Source organism: Seriola lalandi, unplaced genomic scaffold (genome assembly GCF_002814215.2).
Source record: "Seriola lalandi dorsalis isolate HSWRI2012SDOR001 ecotype SW California unplaced genomic scaffold, Sedor1 jcf7180002055006, whole genome shotgun sequence".
In the NCBI taxonomy this organism is placed as follows: Eukaryota; Metazoa; Chordata; class Actinopteri; order Carangiformes; family Carangidae; genus Seriola; species Seriola lalandi.
In genome coordinates, this window is record NW_019525549.1 from 506,887 (window position 1) to 528,067 (window position 21,181).

Genomic DNA, 21,181 nt, shown 5'->3' on the forward strand with positions numbered 1-21,181 from the left:
TAAAAGCAAAGAATGAGTTCTCTCAAAACTTTAAAAAACGTTGGCAACAATCCCTCATTGCACACAAACTTTGTGCATGCACAAGGGTGGGATGTCTGCTGGATGAATTTAGAAACACAAGTGGTTTGTAAACGTCTCTAATCAATGGGAGGCTCTTATCGTAATCACAGCAGCAGTAATCAAAAGATATTGCACTGTAATATAAAATATCATTAATATAAAATTTTAAGGCCAACTAATGATCTCTGAATGGCAATGGGATGATTTACTGACTGACTGAATTAATGGAGAAACAAAGACGGGAGCAAATAAATGAGTGACTATAGGAATGAGTGAGCTGCAGTATCGGAGCTGTCTCACCAGTATACGGCCCCTCCTTGTCCTTACGGCCCTTGGTGAGTGAGCAGTATGGACGTCGCTCTTTCACTTCCATAATGCTTCTGCTTGTGCTGGTGGCAAACATACAGGCATGCTGCTGCACAGCTGCTCACACAGAAAGAAAGACACACACACACACACAGACAGAGGGTGAAGGCAGAGAGAGAGAGTCGGAGAGAGTGAAGGGTTGTTGGACTCCACCTGCAAACACACAGAGACAGAAGAGGACAAAGACAAAGACTGAGAGTTGCAACAACTAGACCTCATCCTACAGTGACATCAGTGTATGTTAATCAACAACAACAGCAGGGCTGGGTTGACAAAAATCCATTCCATTGTCTGGTCAGGTATTTATCGGCACCGGCCACGAGCGGCAGGAGCGGAAACATGACACCTGGCAGGACACGCCCCTTTTCCAGTGCAATGCTATGAGTCAAATGGGGCGTTAGTTATGTCAATCGTGACACACCTGAAAAAAAATAAAAATGAAGAAACAAAAAACAAGACAAACACATCTGCAGACAATGGGAAAGGAGTCAATCCCCTACAGTATTTTAGTGGGTTTACCTGCGTTTAGAAAAATATATAAAATAGACAGTCTGGGTTTGGTGAGGACAGGTTAAAAGAGACACTGTGAGTCTTTCACGTCCAGTGTCTTTATAAAGATGATCACACAGAGGGACAAAGAGGGACATTCATATCAGGTTAGAAAGAAATATTGATTTGCAGGTTTATTTAATTAACAACGAGGCTTTAATATCACGTTGTGCTTCTATTCATTTGGTTCATTGAAGCTTAAAATAAATAGATTCTTAATTCATATATTTAATGTAGTTACCAAGCCGACTGAATAAAGGTTTTCATGGAGGCATGTGAACTTTTAGAAGAACTTTTAAATACTCTCAATGAATCATGTAACGTGTGTCTTATGAATGCAAATGAACCGTCAGCTCATTGTTAAACTTGACAGTTTCCTGTTTTATCCCTCACTTTAACCTTTAGTCTTTAAGATGTCGCCAGCGCTGTTCCGAGACTAAATGTAGTTTCTAAAATGAACCCTCATACCCGGTTTCCCCTTCCTCCCCGACTCCCCCGAAGCAGCTGACCTGGGGAACACTTGCCACTTTGATACAGAGATCGCACGGAATCATTTTGTCGGTAAGAATACCCATCGTTATGCTGCCTTTGCTTCTTCACACTGAACAAAAACAAAACCAGACTAATATCGCCCCAGAGTGTGATTGTAGATAACATTCCAGAATCAGAGGCGTGACGTACAACACAACACAGATGTTGATCCGGCTCCGGAAAAGACCAACATCGATGGCCCCCCGCAATTCCATGTTTGTACCTTGGTGGTGAGACGGAATAAAGGCACGACACAACCAATAAGTCGTCTGTGCAGCAGGTTATTATGACCCATAGTTAGGTTTTGTTGCTAGGCTACATCTAGTGGTTGTAGTAATTATGACAGGAGCAAAGGGAGAAGTGCGGTGACGTAGTATAGAGAGAGACAAAGTCCACGTCAGGAGGAGGTTGTGGTGGATGGATGAATATGACACAGTAGAGCAGTGTTCGATTCCCATGTGAAATTAGTTGTTTATATTGTAACCATGACAACAAAGACCATGTAATGTTGATGAAGTACCTATTTTTAACCCAAATCACCATCTTTTCCTAAACCTAACCAAGCCATGACCGTTATTATAGTAACCATGTCAACAAAGGTAGGTGCGCTGTTGTCGGTACAGTCTGCATGTTTATTACTGTAACCTTGACAACCAAGATCCGGTACGCCTGATGCCGTAGGGGCGCTATTTCCGGAGACACTTCTATCGGTCGCATCGGAGGGTTAAAAAAAGTGACCTGTGTGGTTGTTCAGGTTGGAGGAGCTGTTGGTGAAAGGGGAATAGAAATGGAATTGCTCTATCCTGGAAAGCATTTATATTTCTTCATATCTTATTTGCACAAATGAAAAGCAAGTGCAAGTGATGCTGTCTGTACAATGTGATGCACAGATCAAAAAGACCGGGGCTGTAATGATACAGGCATTTCACAGTTTTATACAATATGTGACCAAGCTTGAGGGGTAACCACCTGCCACACTTAATTTTTCCTCCTGATGAGAAAATGTGCCAAAACTGTTTTTTTTCCCAGTTTCACTGAAAATTGAGACATGCATCACCAGTCTCAGTTTCTATCATGCTTTTCTCTGACACATGTAGGAGGTGCAAATAAAAAAAGCAAGGCTTTATTTACAAGCCCATTTGTTATCTAGATGATGTCCCTATTAAAATGAAGAGAAAATTTGGCTCCAGGTAATAAAATAAAATCATTAAAACGTACCTTGGTCTAAGAAAAACACAGGTGTCACACAATATGATTTTTGACTTTCTTGGCAACAATTAATATATACATCATTCAATATTGAGTCCTGAGCTCAGTCACAGATAAGAAAAGTGAAGTAAGTGTGTGAAGAGAGTGTAAAACATACAGAGAGGCTGAACAAGGCTGGGGGGGGGGGGCAGTGGTCAGACAGCCTTATAAGCCATCAACTTAATCTGAGACACTGAGCCTTAAATCCCCTACCTTCTGGACATACATGCGTGTGTGTGTGTGTGTGTGTGTGTGTGTGTGTGTGTGTTTGTGTATCTGCATTATTAATGTGTGTGTTTGTTTGTTTGGTTGGTCCACAGTATTCAGTTTTTGCATCCCTTCTACAGTTTTTAACTAGATCTTGTACCGCTGAGAATTGCATTCATATTTTTAAATTTACTCGTTTATCAGACGCTTTTATCCAAAGCCTTACAACTGAGAAACATCACTGAAGCTTCCGTGCAGTAGGGGACCTTGGTTTAAGTACTAAGTACTACATCTATTCAATAAGTGCGAAGTGATCAGGTAAAGAAGTGCATAGTAAGTGCTTGTTAGGCATGTAGGGTGTTAGGGGTGTTAAGAGAGGGGGTGCTCTTGGAGCAGATGAGTCTTCAAGAGATTCTGGAAGACAGAACAGCACGCCCCTTCTCTGATAGCGTTCAGTAGTTTGGGGAACCTCAGACCAGAACAGTCTGGACTGAGATTGTCTTTAATCCCATTATGTATAATCTTATTTTTAATAACAGCAGGATGAGGAGTAAAGCTATTCTGGAGTACTAGTGACGAGTACTAGTGACCCTAATCATTCATTTACCACATGTTCTTCTTCAGAGTAATGTGCTGGTACTAGCTTAGGGAGCTCCACTTTACATGAGCTAAGGCCCCATAGGAGAGCAACAGGATTCTTTGAAATCACTTATTAAATGTATTTGGGTTTAGCTCAATATTTGTAAGTAAAGAAAAAAAAAAACTAGAAAGACAGTGGCCCGGAACAAACAGAAGTGGCTGCCCTACATGTCAGCAGACAATACGGGCAGGAAGTAAGCGAAGTAATGATATATACTTGGAAACTCCTCCTGAAATTTGCACTGTTTGACTCCACAGTTTTTCCAAAAAGTGTGAGCTCGCAACAAACAGACCACAGCGCACAGAGATGGGAGAGAAAAGAGAGACTGCTGAGCAGGAAAGTTTGCTGACAGTTCTTTGATGCGGGAATCTGATCGACAGCCGATGTGGGATATGTGAGTCAGGCAAGTAACAACATTTGCATATCCGCGGTCGCTCGGCCATCGCTACGATCACAGAATCATACTCAGGGGATGGGTGACAGTGGCACTTCAGATTGAGAAATACACGTTGTAACTGACCACAGACCAACTGCTTTCTTACATCTGATGATATGAAATATAAAAGTGAGGAAAGCTAAGGTCTGGTACCACTTTACCATCAGTCTACCCTTGGGAAGGATTTATAAATGGTTTGTAATTAGTTCATTAATTCGGTTGTTAAACAATTATAAACAAGTTTTCATACATTGATGCAATCTCACTATTTGGCAAGATCAAGTTAATGCTTAGTACTCATTAATCTTACTAATGAGTCGCTACCATTTATAACTGGTAATAGGGAGACTTAGTAACTCATTAATAAAGGATGATGTGTGTCACACTTCACAATAAGGCTCCAACAGGTCGCTGTTGCCCTTTTTTATCTAGTGTTATTATAACTTATAAATGATTTATAAAGTGTTAACAAGCTAATTAATAAACTAGTTATAAACCACTGATAAATCCTTTATGAGGGTAGTCTGATTGAATGAAGTCTGCATGAAGGAAAAGGGAAATGTGTGAGATGCTGGGAGCAGAGGAATAATGAAGACAGACGAGAGGAGAAACATAGAAAGAGGGAAAGCAGAGAAAAAGGTGAAACAGGACTGAGGCTCAAAACGAAAGACAAGATGCATGAAGTGGGATGGAGAGGAGACAAAGCCAAGCAAAGTGATGAGACACTGAGGACAGAGAGGACAAAGAGAGTAAACAGACCGAGAAAGAGAGGGATTGATTAAGAGCAAGAAAATGAAAACAGGAAAGGGAAAAGCAGAGAAGGGGGGGCATTGTGAGGATTATGTTCTTTTCAGTATATGTAATGTACATCATTATAAATTTAATACAAGAAAGATAAACAGCCCACGTGTTTTTTTAAATCAAAATTAGAGAAACAATAATTCAACACAAAGCACTGAGTTGAACGAGTGTCTGGTATTTTCACTTCACAGAGATGAAAAGAGAGAGAGTAGGATGAGAGGGAAAACAGAAATACGCAGGACAGAATGATGAGTGAAAGCAACGATCAGTTTGCTGTTGTTTTCCCGTTAATAAGTGAATTAACAGAGCTTGATCAGGTGCTTCATCAATAATTAAATTGTTAATTAGGAAAACTGTGCTTCAATGAACAGTGAAGAAAAGCTAATAGGGATTAAAGAGACAGTTCAGCGCTGCTTTTTATTTTAGTATCAATTAACCTCTAACTGCCGCCAGTCGGAAACCTTGTCGCTTTTGATTTACTCGTCATTTTTTATTTGGAGCCTTTTAGCAGCAAATAATATTTAATTAGCCTCAAAACCGCAGTACACATCCATATGCTCCTGCATAATTAGACACAAGACACAATAATGTTCACAGTGACAGTTGTCTCCTATCCCTACTGCTGTCAATACTACTGCATTCATCACAGTCATGGTACTATTACTACGACTACTCCCTGCTGTAGTGTTTGATTGCATTCTCATGAGAGGTTAAATGCTTGTATTGTCTCGAGGACAAAGTCCACAGCTCCATGACGGGAGTCACAGGTCAATTATCACTCCGATACAAGTGAACGTTGTTCAGTCAGATTTTACTGGAGTTAAAGTACTGGACTGCTTAATCTTAAAAATTGATCAACATCATTGTTGTGTTGATCCACATTTACAGAACATAATGACTCTGAAACAACCTGCTGACTGACTGACTGACTGACTGACTGACTGACTGACTGACTGACTGACTGACTGACTATAGAACCTGTAGAATAAAAAGACTGTAGAATATGATACAAAGACTAAAAACACAACTGAATCAGCAAAAGGAGCCATTGTTGTTTTCCTATTTCTTTTTTTATACCGTGATAAAGTCTGGTCGTGGTAAACACAGCAAAGATAAGTAAATGAATCTCTCTTGATTTGTAAACCTTCAAACACAGACCTCAGATCAGATCAGGTCTCTGTTGAAGAATCTTCTGCCTCATCTTTATAACGTCACCATCGTTAGGACACTGACAGGTTCACACATGACTGACAGTGATTGGTTTTTCTCCTGTGATGAACACAGTGTAAAGTTTATCATATTTTCAAAATAAAATAATTCATCCCACTGATTAAAAGCTCTGCTTCAAAGTAAGAGTACTTCATAGAAATGTAGTGGAGTCAAAAGTACAATATTTGTCTTTTAAGTGAAGTGGAGTAAAAGTCAGAAGTTTCTAAAAGAAATACTCAAGTAAAGAACAGATACTGGAAAATATACTGAAGTACAGTACTCAAGTAAATGTACTTTGTTACTTTCCACCCCTGGTATTGTACTCAGTCTAAACTGCTCAGAGAGACATACCTTTGTCTGAGGTAAGGAGGGTTTTCTTTTTTCTTTCTTTTTTCTTTTTTTATGTATGTATCTATGAATTTCTTTCACACTGTATGAATGTACAAAAGAAGATTATTTTCTGATTATGTTATCTTTGGATTTAAGATCTTAATTTGACAGAGACTAACATTAAACAGAGGAGGACTATCTTATTATATACAATACAATTTGATGACAAAAATATATTTAAAACAGACTTTGGTGTGTGACAGGTGGCTCTGATATGTGCAGAAGTCCAAAAATGGATATCTCCTATTTATAAAACAAACAAAAAAGAAAATGTCCATGACCATTTTTTCTCCTTTCTCTCACTTAGTTTTTAGAAAACTAATTCTAACAGAAAGAGAAACAGCAAGCCTTACTACAAGTATGAAATATTCATTCTAGCTATTGAAAGGACAAAGTTTGAAGACAAAAACATAGTGATTCAATGGTGTGTGTAAGAATATTGATAATAAATGAAGCCCTGTAAAGGGGGATCTGGTGGTTAATACAGGGCACAGATGCCTTTATATCTTATGACTGTGTGTGTGTGTGTGTGTGTGTGTGTGTGTGTGTGTGTGTGTGTATGTGTGTGTGCTTTCATGTTTTATGTTAACCTGACACCATATTATATGAGAAGGTGCTATTAAAGTCATTCCCTTAATCAATAAGACAGATCATGCACTGTGGCAGAATGAATGGTTTGCAATTCCAATAAAAATCATTCCACAAAAAAAGAAAAAGCATTTAAGCAGGAAATAAAGAAACGTAAAGGTGAGGTCGGCCTGGGAGAGTCTACCATCAGGTCAGAGTCACGTATTTAAGATTCAATGGGTTTGAGTCTGACACACACCAGCTCCCTGTACATGTTATTTTTCTCTTACTCGCTCCATCGTTGACAGTAAAGTAGCCACAAAGAAGATCTTACAAATCTGACTGAACTGTGTCCCTGAGCTATTCACTTGGTGAGTAGTATATAAGACTAATGCAAGTAAACTCTCAGTATTATGCCTTTAATTCATTGTGTCCCTTCAGGTAAAAGTAAAATACAGATTCATGTGGGGAGAGAGAGGTTTCGGGGGAACACTGCAAGTAGATTTATTTCTACTTAATACATTTAAGATTAAAAGGTGATGAGAATAGCTGTGCATCGACTCCATCCAGAGCCTCGCTCATATCATTTTTGGTTTTCTACACATTCGTGTAGGTAAACACTGTGGTGCAAGTCATTCACGTTAAAAGTATGGTACTGTATGTATTATATGATGAGTGAAATATGAAAAATCAACAGCGTTGCCATCGACTATGCTGCAAATCAGAAAATGTGAGAGACAGGCCTGACTCTTTTCTACAGGGTGTTGAATAAAGGTTATTAAATGTAAGACTAATCGGAAGAATTTGTTTAAATCTGTGGTTGTCATTTGTCAACATTCAACAGTTGTATAGTTTCCTCCAAATTCAACATTAGCTCTGACTTGTCTTCAGTCTCTCTCAGCTGAGAGAACTCATGCTGCTGCTCAGCAAATGTGCTCCACCTCCCTGCAAACCCAGGAAACTGTGAATTATTGTAAAAATCATACACACAAATGAAAGAAACATTTTTTCTTGGAATGAGACACCAAAAATATACTTAAAAAAAGAAAAACTGCTTTGATTCTTTCATTACTTTGCATATGTATTCAACTCTAAGTGGTCAGTTTACACAAATGACCCAAAAACATTTATTTCCACCCATTTACCCGTGTAAAGCTGCAGCTTGTGAACAGGCAAGACATTTGCAACGACATCTCAGAAGCTGTTACCAGCTCACTGATCAGTAGGGAGCTGAGGGTCTTTCACTTTATACTCATAGTTGGAAAATTGCATGGTTTCATGCCATTTATATCTATATATTATATATTAAGAAAATTCCAGGGTTTCCCATGTTCTTTATATTTATATTTTTGAAAATCAAAAAGGTTTTCCAAGTTTTTTATATTTATATTAAAAAAATTCTACTAAGGTGAAAATTTGGAATTTCAAAAATGTGAAGATTTCACAGATTTTTCACTGGTGCCAGATTATTTATCACATAGAGGTGGATGTTTTACCTTTGGGCCCAACGGACTCTAGAATCGTCACTGCAAGGCAGACAGTATGTCTGCTAAATCTCTTGACCTTACACCAGTAAAAATGTCTGTGGTATTGGTAGGTATCTTTTGTGGCATCAAAAGATAAAAAAAACAAAAAACATTTGGAGGTAAAGGAGGGAAAACTGCTGAAAATGAATATCTTAATCTTTGGATCTATGTGATGATAATGTTAAAAAGTGAAAATTAATAAATTAAATTTACCAATTACCAATTTAGACCAATTTTCCTACACTGCGGCATTTTCTAAGTGTAAACTCTTCTGTAGGCCTGGGGCAGCAGCAGACAGCTGTGTTACCCCTCCAACACATGGTGCCACTTTTTCACCTGCCAGCAACAAGCTCCGTCAGAACAATTAAGTGCACGGTCGGTTTACACTGTGGCCCGAGATCCCAACTCCCCCTGTGCAGGAACCACAACCACGGCCAAGTGTGCAGATCGGAACACACAACGGAGCCAGAAGCGCCTCTACCAGGAACTGATCCCCAGGTGGAACCTGCAGAGGTGGGCAAGGACTCTGCCCCTGCGCTGTCGGAATGCTCCATCGGCACAATCATTTTAAGTAGATCCTCCACAGCGTTGTCACCAGATGACTGATAATCATTTAATTTTTGTCAGCTCTCTCACAATGATACTGTCACTTGCAACAGCCTGGAGGGTGTGCATGTCTGTGTGTGTGTGTGTGTGTGTGTGTGTGTGTGTGTATGTCTGTAACAGGCAGAGCTGTCTCATCGAGGTCACCCTTAAAACAGCTGAAGGGAATATACGCACATGTGCACTCGCACACACACTCGCACACACACTCGCACTATCCATCTCAGGGGCCTTTGGGCGATGCTTGTCCCTTATTCCTTGTTGGGAACATCTGCACACACACTCACATACACACACACACACACACTATAACAGATACACTACAGTCTGACGTGATGTTTCAGGCTGAAGCTGCCAATAGCAAAAGCTACCAGCTGCTAATATTCAATGTCTTTGACCATTTTCAGCCCCAAAAGTCAACTACAAAATATGGCCAATATCCAACAGAAATGTGTTTGTGTGTAACAATACAGGAGCTGAACAGTTGAGAAAATATTTATAATGAACCATACACTTGATACACTGACACTGATAAGTGGCTGAAACACTTTTTTTCCTGCTGCAGCACATCGCTCAGCTTCTGTGCCAGAGCCCGTGTCCACCTCTGAACAACTGGGAATAAGCCCATCCAAATCTACTGCAGGTTTTCCAAGTTCTTTACATTTATATTTTGCAAATTAAAAGGTTCTCTTTATATTTATTTTTTTAAAGTTTTGACTGTTGCTGAAATTCAACAAATATATTATTTCTAACATGACATGACAGAAATGACTTTAATGTGACACCTGTAATTTTCAAACAAGAATAAGAGGAACATAAAGACAAAATTCTTCACATTCCTTAGATAAATATTTGCCAATCAATGTCATCAGTGAATGTTACAGTACATGATCTGAAACTTATAACAAACTTGATTACTTCTGCACACAGCCCGTACTAAGAAAGCTTAAAATGAGCCATCAGGACTTCTGTAATGTTGGCCCTGTTCACACCTGCGTTTGCATTCATCTTCAGTTATCTGATCGCAAGTGGTCAGTTCACAGCTGGATTTAATATGTACGTGCAAAAAACAGGTACGTGCTGATGTGTTTAGCCAATCCAAAAGACTGGTTCATTGTCAATATGCATGTATGTTTGTGTGAGTGTGTGAGTGAGAGAGAGAGAGAGAGAGAGAGAGAGAGAGATAGAGATCAGGGCATGGAGGGGTTGAGTGATTCTCCAAAAAATAAAGGACCACAACAACCAGAGTGGCTAGGGTTGCCACTCGTGCCGTATAATACGGGATCGTCCTGTATTTGAAAATAAAATGATGCGGACGCAATTTTCATTCATGTTATGGACTCAAGGTGCTGTGAATAATGTAATGTCAAGTAATAATTTTGCATAATCTTCCGAGGACTTTAGGTCACGGTGGAAACGTAGACAACAATGGGCCACAGGAACCTTTTAGTTCTAAAGAAAAGTACCTGGAACTAAAAGGTACGTCGAAATGCGGCTTTAGTTACACAAAGAGAAAAACATTTGAGTCTCTAATACCTTTACTGTGGTTTTTCAAAGTAATTCACCACTCATACACACACACACACACACACACACACACACACACACACACACAGCACAGCTTTATTGTTCTCCTATTGAAGAGCCTATAGAGGAGCCGGTACCAACAGCTCCTCCAACCTAACCAACCACATTTCCTTTCAACCCTCTCATACGACTCGTAGCAGTGTCTCCTGAAATAGCGCCCTTACGGCGGCAGGTGTACCGGGCCTCTGTTATCATGGTTACAATAATAAACACGCAGACTGTACCTACCTTCGTCACCATGGTTACTATAATAATATTCATGGCTTGGTTAGGTTCAGGATAAGATGGTGATTTGGGTTAAAATAAGTACTAAATACAACATTACAGGATCTTTGTTGTCATGGTTACAAAAATATCTAATGGTTTCACACTGGAATCAAACACCTCTCTCCTGTGTCATATTCATCCATCCACCACAGCCTCCTCCTGACGTGGACTTTGTCTCTCTTTATACTACGTCACCGCACTTTCCCCTTTGCTCCTGTCATCATTACTACGACCACTAGATGTCGCCTAGCAACAAAACCTAACTATGGGTTAGCAACCAGCTGTATAGACGAACTGTGGGCTCGTTTTGTACAGGAGGACAATCTTTTCCTAAACCCAACCAAGCCATGATCGTTATTACAGTAACCTTGGCGACAAAGGTAGGTACGCTGCTGTCGGTACAGACATCATGTTTTTTATTGTAACCATGACAATCGAGGTCGGGTACACCTGCCGCGGTGGGGGGCGGTATTTCAGGAGGCACGCCTCTGGGTGGTAGAAGAGGGCTGATGGATGTTCAGGATGGAGGACTGGTTGGTCTTGACATGTTGTTTCTGAGAGAATCGTACTCAGACTCACATCTAGCACCTTAAGGCCCAGATCTGCCTGCATTAAAAAGTTCTCTAAGTCGGAAGTAAAGAAGTCGCAGATTTCCACATTACATGAATTGACAACTGTAACTCAGCTCCAGAGCAGCTTGTGCTGACTTTTTAATCAGATTTAGTAGATGAGACATCATATGTAAACGCTAATGCTTTGATCTCTAGATTCCTTCAGGAAGTATGGATTGTTGAAAGGAAGTAACTTGTATACTGTATTAGCTTTCAGTCTGTGGCCTACCTTAGTTTCTCTGTCCATCTGTCCCAGCTGTTCTCGTTTCAGCGGAATAATCAAGTCAAACTTACAGTGCTCATCTGAAATAATCCATCCATTTCTTTCTTTGTTAATACCCCCCCACCCCCTCTCCCTCTCCCACTGCTGTTTGTCTTACTGCTCTTCCTCATTCTTTCTCTCGTTCTGTTCATATAACTCCCACATTATCTGACCTGAGTTTCAGTGAGTTCACAAGTGCAAATCTGCTGGGATAATCTCTCTCTCTCGCTCTCTCTGTTTCCTACCTTTCCCCTTCTCCCACCTAATCCCCCTCTCTCCTCTCAGATTAAAAAAGAGAGAGGGATAACAAAAAAGAAAGAAAAAAAAGGGTTGCAGGGATGGCCTTGTCCGTGAGGGAGCAACACACTGACACGAGGATCTGCAGATGGAGAAGTGAGGTAGGGAAGCGTAAACCACCAGAAAATAACAAAATAAAAGAGACAGAGAGGAAACGTGAGATGTAAAAGGAAAGAAAAGAAAAGACAATGGTGAGAGGACATGTAAGGGGGGGGGTGGGGTGCCTTGGCGAGGCAGATATAATTTCATCATCCTCTTTTCTTTTTTTTTTTTGCAACAGAAACACCACTGATCCATGTATGTACTTGTGAGTGGGGGGTCAGGGTGAGAACACGGCCAGCCAGAAGCAACACCCTGGGAAGAGGTTGGGGGGTGCGGTGTCAAGTTCAAGGACAAACCAACACAGATGGACACATCGCAGGGTTTTCACATATATTGATCAGTGTTGGCTGGTGTGTCCAGGTCAGACACAGGTCATCTGCAGACTTCTGAAGTTCACATGTGAGTGACTTTTGTACTGCTGCTGTACCTTAGATTACATTTCAGAGCAATTTCAAAACAAAAAATACAAAAATTATTATCGTAGACTACAATTCTCTGTCACAAAATACCATTAAAGGTCCCATTCACATCTTTTATCAACACAATTAATGGTGCTTACTGTTTTCAAATTAAAAGCCTGATAGTAAACTCTAGCACAGCCAAGACAGTCTTACAGACTGTTTGAGTTTTTATTATGTAAATAACTTTGTTTAAATGAAAACTACAGATCTCTCACTCCATGACTTTTCCTAAATATGTTTCTGATGTTTTCTAAAGCCTAGAAGGTATTAGAATAAAAAAACAAGATATCTGAGCAGAAGAATATTTAATGTTCAAGGGGTTTTTGACTTTCTCAGGACGTGAGCGAGGGGGGGGTCTGATGGTATATGGCACATCTGTCAGCATGTCCACTCATGACGCAGCCACTTCACAAACTTTATTTGGAGAGTAGAAACTAGACCTTGATTTTGTAAATAGTCACCTATAGGCTGTAAACAGTAAGCGACATCTAAAATCACCCTCATTTATAACGAATTAAGAATTATAATGCAGCCTAATAAATCTCAACCGTCCAGTCCAGTCAAACACCACACTGGTCTCTGTGAGAGCTTGTAGGCTAAGTCAGATCCAGGTGGAACGACTGTAAAAAAAAAACACCTCTGGCTGTTGATAATAAACAATAACAGAAAATAACAATCCGATAAACCTCAGCGCGAACAGCGACAGCGGCTCTTGACACGAGAGCGAAACACCGTCTCCAGGTGCAGGTGTGTGCCGATAGGTGCGTCAGCGCGATCTCTAACAGTCAATCACTACCCCGTTCATTACAGTGACCTCACATTCTTAGGCTTTTTTTTTTTTTTGATACCACCACTAGGAGTCGCCAGAGACAAAAATGTTTAAATCCTACACATTATAGGTTTTAAATGGAGAGAGGAGAGAATAACAAGCCCGTCTCTTTTAATAACACTGTTTCTTGTATATTCATTTAGTTGTGGTGCATTAACAACGAGGAAAGTATCATCAATGTAAGAGGATATGTGAAATGAACATGATCATTGTAATTTCTGCTTACTTAAATTTTTTTTACTCAAATTAAGAGCAAAGTGCAAATATTTAGCAGGTAATTTTATTCTATTCATTTATTTTCTTTAACATATGTAAATCACACAAAATAAATCACTGGACTGTTTTTATGTTTGAAATTGTGATATAAGCACAATCAGTTTTTATGCAATTTGAATGTTAGAAATAGCACAAAACCGTTTTTTTACATCTGTCTGAGGTGGAAAATTCTGTGCACAGATAAAAGCAAAATCTAACCAAGTGCAATGGGAAAAAGCTTAGTAACTGAATCTTGACATTAATGATGCATGTGACTTAAATGACTTCGACTCCACTGAAGAGACAAAATCCCATCTGTCTGGACCCATTCAGAAATTTAAATGAAATACATGAAAGAGAAATGCCTTAATTCCATTGTGTTTTCCTCATGGTTTTGGATCATTTGAGGTTTGACTGACACTCTTTAATTACATTATCTAATTGTAGCCACTTCCACTGCAATGCTTTAATGGTAGAGACTGGAGAAGTGATGTGACCAACGGCCAGACTTCACTCAACAGTATAGGATGGAAATTTGCATTGTGAGTAGAAAAACTTTTCAAATTTGTATTTCAAATATTGGGTGTATTAAAAAATCTCTTTTAAACACAGATAACTCTCAATATACTAATGAAGAGCCAATATGATTCAACGAGGGTGAAATAGTAATTTGGGGCACTTCTTTATAAATTACCGAGGAAACCACCTAAAAAGCAGAAGCCTACTTTCAGTATTACTTTTATAACTTGTTATGGATTTCTGCTTCTTCCTCCGAGGCTGAATGATAAAGCCAACACGGAAAGTTTTTCAAATGACGACTAAAGTCTGGCTCCAAAAGTGAGTCAATCCCCATAGACTACCATGTTAAAATAACTCACTGGTTTCACTGGCGTGCTCCAAAGTCTCAGCTCCACACCCGCCCCGTTCAGCCGAGTCAGGTGCCTGCAAGATGGCGACGGTGGAGCAGCTCACTCTGAGCTCCAAAACCGCTCTTCAGAAACCTGTGGTTGACGTCACGGAGGCTTCGTCCAGCGCTATGTAAAATCTATGCTCAAAACCCTTTCCCATAAAAATCATAGTTTAACGTCAAAATGTTTTGATTAAAAGTCAAACAGCTAATAAGATGCAACATACAAGCATTTTTGGTTTTATACCCTTATCGGCTTTTATATCTAAAGAGCCCAAGATGCAAAACCTTAAATGTCCCATTTAACCCAATGTCCCAAATGACCTGACTTCACCCCTACATTTCAGTAATGAGCTTTTTATGAAGAGCTTTGGAGAAGTGAACTCAGTGTGCCCTGGGCAGAACTTCCCACAAGCATCTGTTTGGCGTTTCTAACTGAAATCCAAGGTGGTTGATAGATTCAGAACCCAACACAGAAACAGATACTCGTAGCAGTTGGAGTGACGTATGGAGGGCGGTTGAAGGTCTAGCGTAGGTGTGTGTGATTGTGTGTGTGTGTGTGTGTGTGTGTAGGGGGTGTTTGGGGGGTCGACTCTTGTTAACAATGAGTCCATTGATTTCAAGTTCCCAGCCTCTTCTCAGTCCTTCATTCTCCTCTTTCTCCCCCTGCCTTCCATCTCTCACTTTCTTCTCCCTCTCCTTTTAATATCTTTAATGTTTTACTTCCCAGACACATTAGATGATAGTAGATCTTAAGGTTTTTTTGTTTTTTTTTATAAAGGTAAAATTTCTTCATCAGTTTCACTCCTTAGCTCAGCTTCCTATTTTCCTCCCTGTCTTTTGCCTGTTGTCACCGTACCTCCTCCTTCCTGTTCAGGTAGCAGCTTTCATGTGGCAAGACAAAAGACTGATTGTACATTGCGTGTATGTGTGTCTTTCTGTGTAAGTGTGTCTCACTGCGTCAAAAGATAAGGGAAAAAAAAACAAGTAGATAACATGCTCAAGAGAGGAGGGACGGACAAAAGGAGTGAAGTGGAGGATGAGGAGACGGCTGAAGCTGTATATCTTATCTATTGTCAAATAAAAAAAAATGAAACATTTAATCCTTCTGTGAAAAAAAACACACACATAACCTATGTTTAAGCACATGGGGAGCAATACAATCATACTGTCTACTATAGATGCCACTTAAGATGCGTATGGATAATAGTTCATGGCAGAACAGTGAACAAACAAGATACCTAACAAGATTTCACCTGTTGGAAAAGACTACATCAAATCAAATCAAAATAACCTTTGATTCCTGCAGCTCTCACCACAGCACTGCAACAAGCACCTGATTCGTGAATGGGATTATTGTGAGGAGATTACACAATCCTGTAAACAGCATTACCCTCATACTGAGGCAGTAAATGGAGAGCAGCGCACACAATGGACAAAATGGGCCAAAAGTACCGTATTACACAACTGAGCTGTCTAAGGCCAAGAGAGAGCAAAATAAATAAATACAATATTGGGAATTGAAATTTTGTGCAGTGCAACACATGAAAAACATTAGAAAACATTTGAAAGAACTCAAGATATGAAGTAGGTAAGAATTCCTCAGTCAGGGGAGGAGTGTGGAGATCTTTCTGAGGATTTTCAGTGGTGAAAGAGGACATGCGATGGATTCTGACAGTGGTTTCGTGCCGGGGGTATTAATAGTAATGTTAATAATAGTAATAGTGTCAAAGCACAACCAAAACCAAATAGAGCACTCCACATCTTTCCCTATTTTGTCATTTAGTTGGAGAAGTTTGATGAATAATGCAAGGGATGTGAGAAGAATGTGGGAATTCTATCAGCTTTATTTCTAAAACCTTTATGGATTTGTACAATGCAACACATACACCGAGAAATGATATCCTTAATGTGAAGTGGGTCTTTGATGCCAGCTAGCAGCAGACTTCTCCAGCCTAACCAGCCAGGATTAGAATACAACCAGTCCTCCAACCTGAACAACCAAACTGGTCACTTTTTTCAACCCTCTGTTACAACCTATAGCTCCCCTACAGCAGCAGGCGTACCGGACCTAGGTTGTCATGGTTACAATGATAAACACACATACACTATCAAGATCGACGTACTTACGTTCATCGCCATGGTTATACCCAGACCCTTCTTGCTGTGAGGCGACAGTGCTAACCACCGCACCACCATACTGCCCTGTACATGAATTTCACATTTCTATTTCATATGTGTCTTATCATAAGTTTCACTTAGGCTCACATGAACCTTCATAAAATTGACTACATGTCTACATGGGAATGCCAATCTTATGTGTGAAAAAGACCAGTCACAAGTGAAGTGAAAAGTCCCATGTTATGTTGTGATTTCACATGTAAATTTAAGTTTGATGTTAAGTATGGGCTTCACACGTTACACCCCGAAAATGTTTCCCACGTGCCAGGACATGTGTTCCACACATTTCACATTTAAGCAATATCCCACTCGAGGTTGTTGTACTGAATATTAACACGGCTGTTGTATAAGTTAACATGTTTTAAATCACATGGAGGCAACATGTGATTTTTGTACGTGTGGTGTTAATGTGGCTTTTCTGTAAGGATAAAACTACTTGGTTAGGTTCAGGAAAAAAATCGTGATTTGGGTTAAAATAAATAGTTCCGCAACATTAGACAAGCTTTGTTGTCATGGTTACGATAATAACAACAGAGTTAACTTTGTTAAACGCTCATGGATAATAAAAACAATATAAACTGCTACTCTCACATGGGAATCGAACACGGCTCTCCTGTGGCACATTCATCCGTCCACCACAACCTCCTCCTGACGTGGACTTCGTCGCTCTAGGTCACTAGATGTCGCCTAGTAACTATGGGTCATAGTAACCCGCTGCACAGACGACCTACGGGCTCATTCGTTACGAGAGGAAAGTTTCTACGGTTGAGTTTGGGGAAAGATGAGCGATTGGTGAGGAATGTTTAAGAAATTTATGTTTAACTCTTGCCTCGGGATTATGGGTAAGAGAAATGTTAATTGCAGACCTGTGAGAGGACACAGATGTATTAAGGTTGAATTTCTGACACACATATCCATCACACCTCCACACCCTTACTCTCTACCTTACTACATGAAGGGAAATGAACAAGAAATGATGGCACTGGACAGGAATAGTGAGCTATGGGATACTGGGCTAAAACACACACACAGACACACACACACACACACACACACACACACACACACACACGCATGCACAGATTACTGGCTTTGTCTACCTTTGACAGGTGTGGGTGAAGTATAAATTGTTGCTCATCTCCTCGGACCTGTGATTAGCTGACATGGATGTAGTTCAGCTCTTATTTGATACAGTGGCAGTGTTGCCCATCTTAACTGATAAAAGGAGGATGCTTGCACTTTGTGGCTGTTGTTCATATTAAAAGACAAACTGCTTTGTTTCGTTTTGTTTTGTTTTTTAAAAAAAAAGGAGAAAAAGGAACAAAAATAAATAAATGAATAAATAACAAAGAGAAACTTCATGGCTGTTCTATATTTTCTTTGGTTTCAGGCCAGAAATAAACTTGAATAATTTCACCTGCTCATCTGTTTGAAACTCTCATTACTTTCCTGTAGATCACTGTGTGCATGTATCTTTGAATATTCTATTATTACCATAAAACATATCCCTTCCAGGCTAAAATGGACCGTTCGCATATGTGGCAGAATCCCCAGAGACCTGGGTGGAAGACCAAGCTAATCTGTGATTCAAAATACCTCCAGAGAACATGACTGACTTTTAACAACAGCTACTGAAGGTTGTAGTATTTGTAGTGGTATTTCATTACAGCTCTCATAAAAAGAAGGAGTGATGATCTGTACTTAAGGATTAGGGTCGTGGACTGAGTTAGCATGGACACAGAGCTTCTTTGAGCTCATACTGAACATACGTATTAGCAGCAAACCACATCATGGTGGCGGTGGTGGTGGTGGTGGTGGGGGGGTAGCAGACATTTCATTAAATTAAAGTTTAAAAGGCACAAAACTATTAAATATGTGGGGCAGTTGATTTGTTGTTGATTATCACTGATGACTCATCCATTACTTTAAAAGGTGCTGACATTTCAGGGTTTAAAAACTCACTTGAGGACTCGCCATCCACTGAAGTATCTGAACTCGTTTCCACCGTGAGCAGGTCGTCGACATTTGACAAGAGAGACAGCGAAGATTTCATGACGGGTTTTGTTCACGAGTCACAGAGTACTATTAAACATCTGGATACCCACACTGAGAGAGATAATATATTAATGGCAAAAAAAAAACATAATCTAAATTGATATGCTTCTTTCTCTCTGTGAAAATTTGTAAAACATTTTTATATATATTCATTTATACAGAGACATACATTTTGCTGATTCTCTTTAAAGGCCTGACTTTTGTAAGTTCTGTCATAACCCACACTGGCCCCTCTCTGCCAATAGTGTGTGACTGTGTCAGCGTCTTCCCGCTCTTAGAGCAAATCTATCTGACTTTTAGCTCACAGTCTTTATGTGTTTGTATAATTTAGACTTTGGAATTGTGTTTATGATTCAGGTTAGAACTGGGATTAAAGTTGGGTTGACAGTGATTACTGATGAGACACTTTGCTATAAGAGAACAGTCTCAGTGGCACTGACCACAGCTGTGGATGATGCCACTGTCATGGACTTTCTGTTTTTCAGGTTTATTAGAGGTTTGCGTCTGTGGTGAATGCTCTGAGGTCATGGTCACGGGAAACATGTTCCCCTGGATCCCGGAGAGCATCCCTGACTCGATGTGCCGGCAGATTGCGCTCGGCCACTGATTTTGGGAAAACCAACTTTTCTTGATCTCTCTCACTTTTCTGAGCCTCTTTATTCACTTACATGGTCTCTTCTTTAGTCCTTGTATTGACAACTTCCCCTCAATCTTTTCTACATGAACTAACATTGAAACAACACAGCTGCCCAAAACACGTTCAGCAGTTAAGTGTCCAATTACAGTTGAACCCTTGCAATTTGTCCAGTGTGTATTTAAAGGGCGGTTAGCTCCCACACAGTTAATTCTATATTTACATAAACCTACTCAAATTAAAATGGAGACTTAGCACTGTAATGTAGTAACCATTATTTTATTACATATACTAACACTCTGAACTCGATTCGACTTGATATAGCTTGTTATATATGTAAAAAGGAGTTTGTTTCCCTGAACTTTCAGCACTGAGGCAAAGAGCTGCTGTGTTTAATCTCTTGAAGAAAAATGTGACAGCACTATCACATGACACAAATCAGTGAATAGTCATTGTTGCCCTGAATGTCACTTATACAAATCATTTTACATTCAAAAGATTTCTGACAGACATGTAACAGCACCTGGAACCACAATGACCTTGGCACTTCACAGTTGTTTTTTTGGGGTTTTTTTTGGCAGAAACAAAACAAACAGCATCATGCGTCGTACAAAATAGTACTATGTGTAATCCTACACTTCCCATTGTGGAAACAAAAGAAAAATGTCTGATAATCAGGCTCTGTTGAATGCATCCCTTCTCTCTCTCTCTCTCTCTTTCTCTCTCTATCTCACACACACACACACACACACACACACACACACAATGCCGTCAAGAGTCCTTCAGCGGAAACAACTTTTCCTCAAGAGCTGCCTTCCAAAAGCACTTGACAGGAACAGAAATTGGCAATTCATTCCTTCACTTGTTCAGTTTTTCCCATTTTTTTTCCATCTAGTTTTTTTTTTTTTTTTTTTATTGATCGCAATCACTTGCCTGCTGCACGTGTTCAAATTGCAGAGCGTGGTTTTTTTTTTTTTTGTCTGAGTTTTTTTTTTTCCAACTGTGAGAAGAATGGCCTAATCAAGGCAAATTGGTGCTAATCTTCTCACTCTTTAATGAGAGATTTAAAGAGAGAAGCAGAGAGAACAAGTTCAACAAAAACGAAGAGGATAGACAGCTCGACTTCACTGGGAATAACTAGAGGCACATAGACAAACACAGGAGACGCCAGATGGACAGACAACCGGAGGGTCTGGGTTGAACCTACCGACTCGTCGAGTGTGGTCTAGCAGTTGAATGGCACCGGTCTGCTGACGACTCGTGTCATTCCCGTCTGTGCATCCAGAGCTAAGGACAGAAAAACAAGGAAGTGTAGAAAAATCAGAAACAGTAACTGACCAGGCCCGGATACGAGCATCAACTGTAAAAAAAAAAAAAAAAAAAAATCGCATTAACCGATTTCCTGTAAGTGTGAGCAGGCGAGGCTTTTTCAGGAAACATGCTGCACGGTGTCGACAGTAAAAATCAGATCTGGTCCAGACACTGTATGAAAGAGGTTCTCGCTCAGCTACAGCTGATCCTTTTTGGTTTTTTGGTCTTGAAAAATGTGAATTTCTTTTCTTCTTTCTTTAAGGTAATGTTACTAGCACAGGTGGGACAT

General features: G+C 39.9%; 1 protein-coding gene across 1 annotated transcript in view; it reads right to left on the reverse strand.

The window, feature by feature from the left end:
• Nucleotides 1-20,864, reverse strand: part of LOC147817190 (teneurin-3-like) — a 38,815-nt gene extending 17,951 nt beyond the window's left edge. Inside the window, exons 1-2 of the mRNA XM_087171481.1 lie at nt 20,789-20,864; nt 361-579 (exon numbers count right to left, since the gene is read on the reverse strand). Coding sequence (XP_087027607.1) covers nt 361-463 — 103 coding nt within the window. The 5' untranslated portion in view covers nt 464-579; nt 20,789-20,864. The remainder of the gene's footprint in view (nt 1-360; nt 580-20,788) is intronic.
• Between the last annotated feature and the right edge of the window lie 317 nt (nt 20,865-21,181).